The sequence below is a fragment of the Apteryx rowi genome, unplaced genomic scaffold (genome assembly GCF_003343035.1).
Source record: "Apteryx rowi isolate R43461 unplaced genomic scaffold, aptRow1 scaffold_19, whole genome shotgun sequence".
Classification (NCBI taxonomy): Eukaryota; Metazoa; Chordata; class Aves; order Apterygiformes; family Apterygidae; genus Apteryx; species Apteryx rowi.
Window position 1 is genome coordinate 588,052 of NW_020448196.1, and position 12,024 is coordinate 600,075.

A 12,024-nucleotide genomic window follows, 5' to 3' on the forward strand; every position below is an offset into this window, starting at 1 on the left:
GATGGGAAATAAATATTCTCATTTGTGGAAATAACACATTCATGTCAAGAAACGACAGCGTGCAGTTCTTAAAACAAGAACACAGCAAGTATAGAACAGGGAAAATGGTTGCTAATCCAACTGCCACTGTGAATACGAAAGCTCATAAATCATATTTTTGTTTAAATTACATTACCAAAGCTGAAAATTCTCACAAATGACAGAAGACCTGTTACTAACTCCAGCAAGAGATGTAGCAATAGCATTGCTGAATGAAGAGAAGCCAGTTTGACTCAATACATGACACAGACTATATTTCTGCACAATTCTGTTGAAATAAATGGTTGAAAGCATTCAAGGTCACATTTTAGTCCATACTGTATATTACCCTAGTTGCAAAGAGCAGTAAGGGGTCTAGAGGTATTACCAATTGACTTTTATTAGAGAAGGAGGAGTCAAAGTGGGGTGGGGGAGAACAGTTGCTGATATAGCTGTTAAACTTGAAGTTCCAGCATAGGCACACAAGAAGTGGCACAAATGGTACATGTTCAATAACAAAGTCTTGCTGTTTTGTTTCTCTAAAGTTGCTACAAAAATACTAACCATAGAAGTATTTTGAATACTGCTGTGAAAAACATAGCTTCTTTTCAGAGTTTGCAATTATTAAAAAAAAAATAAAAATTGCTGAACTTTAGGTAATAAAATTTAGTAGCAATACCTGTATGTATTCCAGTTGGTGACACAGCACACCAGCAACAAATCTTGTGCATGCTCAGGATCTTACTTTAAAGGGACTACTTCAGTTGCTAGTTAAAATACCACATTACTACATGAAATGCTACAACTCATGTTGATGACTATCACCATTTAATTCAGTTTCATTCTCCAGGTACATACTGATAATGTGGCAGCTTACTCGCTCTAAGTTGTTTTCTAATACCCAAGTCTGTACAAATATGGCAGAAAACCAAAAGCATTCCTACCTCTTTTCACTGAACTCCTACCTATGAAAGATAACTTTTGGGGGGTAGAAGGTCCTCCTGTTAAAATAATTCCTTAAACTAGTACCCAAGTATGCCTGTATGCCCAAAACTCACCCCCCCCCAATCAGAGATTGACATATCCTTCAGCTATCTGGAAAGAAAGAAAACACAAGTTAAGCAAAGTATTTTCTAGATGCATTTCACTCTTTTATACTGGCAAGATGAAGGGATCGAGGAAGCACACTCTGCATTGAAATTCAGTAGAAGTGGAACATAGAACCAGCCTTTAACCATCTCTAATTAAGCATAAGTCAATGGAAAGTGCTTATAACTTGACTTAGTTCAAGGACTGCATATATTTTCTAATCTCTGACTTATTGTCAGCTCTCAAAATTTAGTATCAAAGAATCTTTTCGAAAACACAGAAAAGTATTTCTTTACCACTCAAAAACTTATTTCTCATAACTTTACTGTGGAAACAGCCAAGGTATTCTGATGAGTATTTTCAAAACACTTAAACTGTGGGGTGGAGAACACCCCGCATGTGTGCGCACACGCACATAACACACACACCTCTCTCGGTCACTTTCAGCGTAAGTTCCTAAAACAGATGCCAGTGCCTCTTGCTTCACCTCTCCCAGCAATAGCTAAGATGAGTGGGTTTTCCTTCACCCTCAGTAGATGAAAAAGATTTTCCAGGGCCCCAGGCCACATCCTATTTAAGTCCCAATTTAGTCCTAAGTCACCATTAATGTTCATCATTGATGGTATTATCATAACTCCAAGATATAGTGAGTTCACTAAGAATCATGTTCTTCAAAATAACCGTTCACAGCCTCATTAATGACCATAGTGGAAAGAAAAAAAAAATAATCTAAAAACAATGTCTGGAACAATAAAAGTCAGCTAACAGACATACCTAATAGTCAGTTACATGGCACTCTGTTTCCTCAATTCAACAGTCCAATTTTATTTCCTTGACACATACAACCATACAAACCCCCTAAAGAAAAGGATTCACAAGTTGTCAAACCTTTAAGCAACAAAATACAGCTACCTCCACAATATCATCTCTGGTGTATTTGTGCACATCTGTGACAATTCACAATTCTGGACCAGATGATGGTTCAAATGATTTTGAACCAGCCAAGTTAAGTCCTTGCATAGCATACTTCAGCCTGTCAAAATGCAGCACCTGACCAAAGTTTTGGTGCCTCCTCCCACACACACAATTTTTTAGTAAGTATTTTGTAAGACAACAGATGGGGAAGGGAAGAAGAAACTGCTCAAGAATATTATTGAAGGGTCCAACCAGAAATGCTAGAAATAAAAACTCCTATGTGCAACCGTCACCTTTACCACAGATCCCCTATATGATACACTCAGGACACTAGAACCTTAACACTTCTCCACTGTTTCTCCATAGATAGCCTTTAAATATATGCTAGGTATTTCAGGCTGTGTATCCAAAATGGACTGCTTTGTACAAATGAGAATGGGAAAGTTTAGCATTTCAAAAGGAACAAGAATAAAAAAGAAAAAACATAAATATCCTTTCTTAAAACACTAAGAATAAAATTTAAATATAATAATTACATGCATTAAGCTTGATTAATGTATCCATAATATCCACAACTCAATAATTTTGGCCTTAATCCAAGTTTCCTAAAGAAGTTCAATCAAGCAGAAGATACCGAAAAGCACTTCCTATCAAAGCAAATCATGAAAAGTCACAAGAACCATGAAGGTTAGCAGGAAAAAAAAAAAAATACAATACTACAGATTCCCCATGTGCTTGCTGACACAATACCCTCAGCACCAAAATTCCCCCCCCCCAAAAAAAACAAACACCCAAGATTTCATATTGCAAAAATAAAATATGAATTAAACAGAATTCAAGTAAGAATTTAAATTATCAGAAGACTATCATGCTTATACAGTAAATGATTTTTCATATACAAACAAGAAGTTAGAATTATTGTGTCCATGGAATTAAGAAGCTTTTGCTTCAAGAACAGGACCAAGAAAATTTAGTTGAGTACTAATATCATTATTTAAAGATGCTACTAACTGTAAGAATAAGCTACCAGCTTTAAGACAGATAAGACATTACAGACCATAGGTCCTAATGCAGAAACAGATTATAAAAGGTCACCCATCACCAATTCCTCTCCACTACTGTCATTTGAAAGATCTTTCAATCTAACTAGAAAAGTAAAGACCTCTGTAAATAAAGCATTCTTTTCTCACCAGAAATCTCTTGTATCCAAGAAAAATAGGTATCTATGTAATTATTTCCATTATGTTGTATTAATTATATATATATATTTTGAAGATAGAAAGTTCATGGTATATATAGAGAACATTAAAATGTAATCTGAAAACATGGAGGCAAAGATTTCATAATATTATTCATCTTAGTGTCTAATTAATGTGATATATTAATTCTTGGAAAGTTGCCCATTTGTTTCATCTACTGGGTATAAGTTGTTTAAGCAACTAATTTAAGTTTCATCATCAAAAATAATTCTTAAGAACCACTCAATAAAAGGAACATGCTTAGTATGACATTTTACTATGAACTGTTAAACACAGTATTTGTGAACTACACAGACACATGTTTATACTCCATCTTATGCTTATGAAGCAATAGCTTGTTCTGTTACATTTCAGAAAGCAAAAGAATAACCTCTCACCAGAAGACTCATGAAGGAAAGAGGAATATTTGTTTCTTTCACTTTATCCACACATAACCTGAATGGAATATGGGAAAAATGAATGACTCATGAATACCCGAATAAATCAAAGCGATAAGCACTCAAGGAACACACCTCAGAGAGGAGGTTTTGTTTGTTTTTTGTTTTTTTAAACCTCTGTATACCCATAAAATGAATCAAGTTAAAAAGGGTCTTGAGACTAACAAAATCATCAGCCTGGAAAAGCGATGGTGTGATTTCACAACACAACTCAGCTGATCTTAGGGCAGCAGGAGCAGTTCTACCTGTTCCCCACTCCTGGCTTCCCTTGCACTGGGTTTAGTGACTGTGCTCAGAGAAAGTCATTTCAGGCAGCTGATCCTGAAGAAATCTTGCAGTGTTAGGTTTGCATCAGATCATCCAGCTGAACCAACTTGCTCTACAACTGCATGATCACTACACAGAGACAAAGGAAGCAGCAGGAACATGCAGCCAGAAGTTACAAAAGGCAGAGAGACACTGCTCTTAGCAGCTACTTGCTAAGAGATTGGCTTAGTTGTAATGCAAAACCCAACTTTAATTTCTGTCTCTAAGACATGAATAGGAGACATTGATACAGGGCTCCAYGCCTTTCCTGTTAATGGAAAGAAAATGTTCTGACTAATGTGCAGAGACATCTTAGCTTGAAGGATCTGATGAAGTTCAGCCACCCAGATTCCCAGCCTCCTACACTGTCCTCACTAAAAGCCATCTGAGGTGCTTGTGAATCACCCCAACAGTTTACAATGGAGCACAGTAAGTCATACCAAGACATGGGAAGGACCAAACAAGTCAGGCACCCCGAACAAAAGGTAAATGAATAGGAAATGAAAAACAGAAGTTACAATTTATTTACTTTGCATTTGAACACCTTAAGACTTGTAATCTATTACCTCTTTCCATGAAATAATATACAGTACAAGGGGAGTGAGGGGGAAGTGTTAGACCACCTGGCTTCAGGAAAAGCAGAAATTTCAGCCCAAGACTTCTGTCTTCCATCCATAAATAATTCCATAACGTGGAAACCTACATGTTTAAATGAAAGCCACTTAAAAGTAAAAAGCAAAATACCTATTTTTTTAAATAATTCTGCAAAACATCACAAAATATGTCAGGACACTTTTTAGAACTTTACCATTGGCAATAATGTTCATAACACTATCTTCGCTTTGTTACCAGTATACTGGCATCTCTCCTTCATAACATAAGATCAACAATTCACGCAGTACTAGCACAGAAAAGTTAAAGCTGGATCATTTCTCTATTGTAATAATAGGGCAACAGTGAACTTCAAGAAAACAAATCAGTGTTACTCTTCTCTAGTTACGGCTAACAGAGCAAGAGTTAATCAGAACAGTTAAGCCTGAAGGAAAAGAACATTTACCTCTGCAACAGCCACAAAGTTGGGAAAATCTTTTCCATTCTTCCTAGTGCTATAACTAAAAAGACAGTCTGAAACAAGCTCCAGACTGGAGAATCTGATGGGAACACCAGCATAAGGAAGAAAGAAAGAACACCAACACCATGAATTTGTGGATGAAGTCCAATCCAAGTGATGTATTTGGATACCTCTGTTTTTTGACTAAGTCAGAAAAAAAAAATTTCAGAGTGCAACTGAAATACATATTTCTGGTCTTTTCAGGTATAAACTTAGTACAAATAAATGCCAAACAGTGTTCAGGAGTCAACTGACAGGCTATAGTTAAGAGCTTTGGTTTTAATCAAACCCTCTCAATATCGCTCTGATAATCTTAAATTCAGTGCTAGTAATTTAGCATCAACGTTATCAAAAACAAACATGTAAAAGCAGTTATTACAGCAAGGAAAGAATGAGAGAAGTGAAAAGGAAAAAAAAAATCACGGTGCAGAGAAGGAAGGAATCAAGAAGAGGAACCAGTGATGCCCCAAATAACAATAATATTTATGAAAACTGATGTAAACAAAAACATACTTACCTTTTCATTTGTTGTACACTGTCATTTTCAACTTAGAGCTTATGTATCTGCTTCAGACAGAACAACATACATTCATGGTTTACAAAAATAGAAGAAGTGAAATGATAAAGACAACCTCAAAAAGGTCATCTAGTCTAGAGCTTTTTTCTGCTCTGAAGCAAGTTCAAGCACACCTAAAACAATGCTGATAACCTATGATATCCCACTTGGTTTAAAGAAAAAAGAAAGAAAAAAAAAAAATGACACACCACCCACACACCGCTCACATAACCTCAGAGACAGGAAGCAATTCTTGCCAAGACTGAAATGTTCTTGCACAGTGTCATTTTCCACATTTAAATCTCCCTTACATCAAGTTAAGCTTATTCTTTCTTATTGTATCACAAAGGACAGGAAACACAGTCAAATCTTTTATCAGTTTTCTCATACCAGAAGCATGCATCTGATCTTAGTCTTCTTTTTCTAGATGAAACAAAGCCTTCAAACTATTGTCATAGGTCATGTTTTCACATCCTCTAGCTCTCCTTCAATACCTCTCCAGTTTGCCTGTGGGATTTTTAAGGAGAGTCCAGTGCACACAACCTCACACAGTACTGCACCAAAGGCTTTACAAGTACCAAGCAGATCAGAACTTCCTTTCTGCGTCCTACATACCCAGTCCATTTTCTTACAGATCAAAAAAGAAGGCTTAAGTGTTTGAATTGGTATTGCTAAGTTCACTTAACCTGAGGACCACCCTACACTAGTTCCTTCTTTGCAATGCTGCTGTTTAATCAATAGAGTTAAGAGATACAAAAAGGGGATTTATTTCTACTTGCCAATTATAGTACTTTAAAATTAACAACATGAAAGTCAGTATAGGCAGCTCTAAACCTATTTATCATATTTTGAGTTCTAATCATATCCTGTAATGTGTCTGCACCCCTTTAGTTTGGCATGTTCCCCAAGTTTCAGAATACTCTTTACTAAAGATGTCTTCCATTTCATCAGCCAAGTCATAGATAAAATACAAATAGTTGGGGTCATAGCAGTTTTTCTGGATATACTAAAGCCCCCTTAACAGATTCTCCTGGTCTGACAGACAAATATTAACAACTCCTCCATATTTTCCCCTTCCAAACACTTTTAAATTAGTTTCATCTCAATCACACTTCTTAAGTACAGAAATATCACAAAGAAACATGACAAAGACTTTACTAACAAGAAGGTATGCCACACAGTCTTCTGATCCACAGAAATCAGTTACTTTTTTGAGTATTAAACCAACAATGTTTTATTAGATACTTGTTTTCATCACTTGCAGTTGTTTCTAATCATCTTACTGTCCTCTAGGTCAAGGGTTCTCAAACCGAGATACCCAGGTCTACTTCCAAACAAAATTTAGTGGTGAGTGAACATCAAAGTATCTTTTTAAAACAAGGTGGTAAACCAGGATCTGCTGCCAGTGAAATGGTAACTGGCACAGAATAGCAATATACTGCATAAAGTGTTGTGAACTTCTGTGTTACATGCTTACATACGGATTTTTTTTAATTGTTTGCTCCCACATCTGTCTAGGCTACAGTCAGGATGACTGTAAATTCCTTAGTTCCTCACAGCTTTTAAAGCTAACAGTCTGAAATTATCCATCTTTAGTTCTGTGACACCTCACCATCATCTACAAAGCTTAAAGATGAAATTTTGCCTTCTCTGTAATATTTTTGATGTATGTTTTAGCAACCAAATGAAAAGCAAAACAGTTTATAAACATTTAATGGAATGGCTGAACAAAACAAGATTAACTAGCATATCACACACTACAAACTTCCTGAGGTCAGTAGTGCCCAACTGATGATCTGCAGGTCAAGTTCAGTCTGACAACAGCTGTTAGAACAACAAAACACAGACCAAGCAGTCAGTGGTCACTTATGATTTAGGAGTTCCTACACAGTTTCATTTAAGAGACAGAAAACAGCAGGTTTGCCTCCTGCTCGCACACAGACAATGCTAACGAAACCACAGTCGCCGCTGTGCTAGCACCATCGCAGCAGGAGGTCACAGAGGCAGAGGTGGGAATCAAGGAAGGAAACATGGACACCAAACCAGGATCTAACCCCTGAAACTACTGAGGTTAGACTCTATTGGCCTAATATTAAGACTTGTGTCTCCACTTGTTATTGTGAAAAGTTTATCAAAAATTCAGGGTATAATTAATTGTCTCCCATCTTTCCATAGAAAAATAGCATCTTTGGAGAAGGGACTAGGTTTGGAATATTGTATCTGTACTAAAGGCCAATGCATTAAAGCCTTTAAGCACTCATATGAAGAAAATTGGTCAGAAACCTGAAGTTAAAGGTCCTATAAGAGAATAGGATGATAAGAAAGTAGACAAAAAAAAAAAAAAACACACACTCTTCTAGTTGAGGATTGAAAGGAAGATTTAAAAAAGTGAGTTGGTTCTAGCTTCTGGAATTAAAGATGGGCTTTTTCAAAATCATTGCAGAAACAGCTGAACTAGAAGAGAAAGACTCCAGCAGTCACAAGTTAATTAACATTAGGGGGTACAGGGAAGGAAAAAGTTAAAAACACCTTGGAAGTACAGATACAAATATACTATGTCAATATCAAATAGAAAACTACTTGGGAAGACATTTAAAGAAGTCCAAAGGTGAGACAGACATGACATATCTTGACTATTAGAAGAACTGGTTTACATCTGAGTTACCAGATTGCTATTTTTGAAAAAGTGAAACTGAGAAAGTACTAAAATAAATAGACCAAAGTAGTCACACCTATGACCAAAAGTAAGGAGAGGAAAAAAAAAAAAAAACAACCCCAAGTCATACCTTATAAGAAATAAGGTTTATTAATCAAGTCAGTCTGGTTTCAAATCCTAATAAAACAGAGTATCAAGAATAATGTGATCTTAAATTAATATTGGCAAAGTGATGAATTTGTTTTTTAAGTAGCAAAATTTCAATCTTGCAGTCCCAGAATAGATTAATACGATCAGCAAATACTTTAACACATGAACAAACAGGAACTTCAATACTGTATCTACTAAATCTGATGAACCCAAGGCCCATAAAAGGGGAAGCGAGATAAGCAGATCACTGTTTGCTAACAAAAAGAGTAAAGGAACTCCATACTATGCTGGGGCTGTACAACTAGCAGCATTCAAAGAACAGACTTGGATGGACAGACACACCCACACACACCTGTTTTATATTCTTCCATTAGCATGCCCAGCTCTGAAATTAGCCATTTGACCCAGAGTAAAACTGCTATAATACTCCAAAACCTACTTCCCCCCCCAAAAGGCAACAAACCACAAAAAAAGTGTTTAGTTCCATGCAGACTTATCCTTTCAGCTGAAGCTCAGATGAAGAGAGCCAGTATACTAACTAGACTGACAGATCAGTTTAAAATTAAAACTCACTTTCAAAAGTTCAACAGAACAGTGTAAAAAAAAAAAAAAAAAACACACCAAGAAGATGCAATAGAGATAGGAAACAGAGTGTACTTTGAAGATACAAAAACAGAGATTAAGAATTCAATTCTGGCTGACATAGGCTACGAAAATCAGTAAAGTCAAAGCTGATTTATGGTAGAGACTAATAAAGACAAGCTTTCAAAGTCGGTAGAAAAAAAAAAGTTTAGTTTATAACCTGTAGTTCTGGTCTACATAGGAGCACCAACCACAATGATTATCTACCTCACCCCTCACTTAAAACAACTAACCTAGTACATCATTAATACTAAACAAGTAGGTGTATCTGAATGAGATGTTACATAGTTAGGTAACATATATGAGTTAAAATATTTTTGAGGCAAGTTTCAGAGCAGAACACTATGTCTGCCTTTACCTCAGTTAAAGCTCACGATGCCATTATTTACAACACCGAGCTATCTCTTAGGCAGCCTGCTTTCCCAGGCGCAGAGCGAGCAGATCAGTTTACCTGTGCTGTTTTTGTACTCGCCTGCGGTTCAGTAACTAGAACACAAATCACGTTTCCGCGCAGGCCGTTCTCGCAGGCCAAGCAGAGGGCCGGCCCCGCGCCCCGCAGCAGGGCACACAGGCAGGAGGGGGGCGGGCGGGGAGGGCCGCCCCGGGCCCCGCCGACGCAGGCCTGCCTGCCGCCGCCCAGCTGGAGGCCCGCGGCCAGAGCTGGCCGAGGCGGCGGCGCCCGACTACCTGGGCTCGCCGGAAGGCGCCTCCTCGCCCCGCAGCCCGCCGCTCGGGGGGACGAGTCGGCCGCAGCCCGCCCGGCGGCGCCTCCTCGGCGGGCGCGCCCCTCGCACGGGGTCGCCCCGCGGCCGCGCCGCCTTGCCGCCGGGCAGGCCCCAGGCCACGGCAGCGGCGCCAGCCTCCGCGACCTCCCGCGCCCGCAGGAGCCGGCCCGCCCGCCCGACCCACCTTGAGGAGGATGGAGGGCGGCAGCTGGTTGATGTCGGGGGCCGGCGGCGGCAGCGGCTCTCGGCAGCAGTCCCCGGGGTGCTCCAGCGGCTCCTCGCAGCCCGCCTCGCTGTTCCTCTCCTTCTCTCCCTCCTCCAGCGGCGGCGAGGCGGGCTGCCCCCCGCCGCCGCTCTCGCCGGCAGGGCCCCGGGGCGGCGCGCCCCCGCCACCAGCCGCGCAGTCGGCGGTAGAGGGCAGGGCGCAGAGCTGCGGATCCCCCGGGCACTGGCAAGCGGCGGCCTCGGGCTCCGCGGCGGCGGACCCGCAGCGCGGCTGCTTGCAAGGGGGGCAGGCGGGCAGGCCGGCCCCCTTGCGCTTACACACCATCTCGGAGGCGACCTCGCCGGGCGGCCTGGCCGGCCCCAGGAGGCTCCGCACCGGCGAGGGCAGCAGGCCCGAGAGGAGCAGGCGCTGGCAGCGGCCCCGCGGCTCCCAGGCGGCGGGCGGCAGGCGGAGGAGGCGGCGGGCGGCGCGCTGCTCCGCGGCGCCGAGGGCCGCGTAGGGCGGCGGCAGCAGCAGGGAGTCCCTGCCGGGCAGCGGCTGCTCCGGGCCAGGCGGGCTGGCGCTGTGCACGATGAAGCAGAGCATGCAGGGCCCGCGCAGGAAGCAGCTCCGGCTCCGCGGCGGCACCTTCCTCCCCCGGCAGCGGCGGCCCCTTTCCCGGCTCAGGCTGGCTGCCTCCTTGGAAAGCAGGTGGCCCATATAGGAGACGAGGGGGGAGGGGAGCACCCGGCTGCGGCCGCCGCCGCCCCCGCGGAAGGGCCCGCGGGGGTGTCACCTACGGGCGGCAGCGGGAAAGGGCGCTGTCATGCTGCCAGCGCGGACGGCCCGGCGCGGCGGCAGCAGGTGGCGGCGACCGCGGGGCGGCGGCGGGGCTGGTTCCGGGACATGGAGCCGAGAGAAGCTTCCGCTACCGCCGCCCTGACCTCACCCGAGGGACAGGAGGAGGCGGCGCCCGGCGGTGCTGCCGCCAGCGGCAGGCTGTGGAGCCGGCAGCGGGGAGGATGCGCGGGGAAGGGCCCCCCGGTTGCCGCGGCCCCCGCAGCGTCCTGCGGCCGCGGCTTCGCCGACAAACGCGCCCCGGGAGCCCCTCGCGGGGGGCGGAGCGCGGCCGAGCCGCCTCGCGCGGGCCGGCAACGGCTGCCCGCCTCGCACGCGGGCCGGCAACGGCTGCCCGTCTCACGGGCAGGCCGGCCGATATCACCCCGCTCCTCAGCTCTGTGTATTTAACCACACGGGGTGGGTGTGCGCGTGCGAGCGCGCGCGTGCGTAAATACACACTGTGTGTGTGTATACCTACACAAATGTACAGTGTATATACATATGTTTAAATATACTATGCTGTATATGTAAATACATGTTAAAAATAGGAACGAATATATATGTATAACATGAATATATGCATACCTTTGCTTCTACTCTTCCCCATGTTGTCTACTGTATGTAGTATCACACTTTGTGGAGTCTTTGTTGTAATAAAATTCATTTTGATGTGTGTAGGTACTCTTACTAGCATAATACTGGTTGTTGAACTTCCATGCAACAGTATGTTAGCTGCCCGAAAATAATATTTTTTTTGAGCGCTTCAGAGTTTTGGGGAGAAATTTGTAATGCCCATAGGGAAAGGTGATAGGGCTCCTGCCCATGGGAGTCAGACTAAATGCTCCTGTGCTAGACTGCAGTTAGGCTTTTGCAGTGGCACATTAACACATGCTTTGAGATGCCCCAAAGTTTTTGTCTTCAGAAACTATGGCTTCTACTTCAACCCCTTCTTCCATCCCAGCTATTTTATTTTTCCGCTGCTTTAAATCATTGCATGATGAGAATCAAGGCCCAGATGGGGCCTCTGTCTGTGTACACTCTGCTCTGGCAGCCGTTCACGTCTGGCTTAAGTTCATGGCTGTCTCTCATTGCTCAGTAGTGTATAAATCTTTGCA

The 12,024-nt window shown here is 42.6% G+C and overlaps 1 protein-coding gene across 1 annotated transcript in view; it reads right to left on the minus strand.

Annotated features, from left to right (window-relative positions):
• The window catches only part of FBXL17 (F-box and leucine rich repeat protein 17), a 293,203-nt gene extending 282,104 nt beyond the window's left edge, over positions 1–11,099 (minus strand). Inside the window, exon 1 of the mRNA XM_026062188.1 lies at positions 10,049–11,099. Within this exon, the coding sequence (XP_025917973.1) occupies positions 10,049–10,789 (741 nt within the window). The 5' untranslated portion in view covers positions 10,790–11,099. The remainder of the gene's footprint in view (positions 1–10,048) is intronic.
• Between the last annotated feature and the right edge of the window lie 925 nt (positions 11,100–12,024).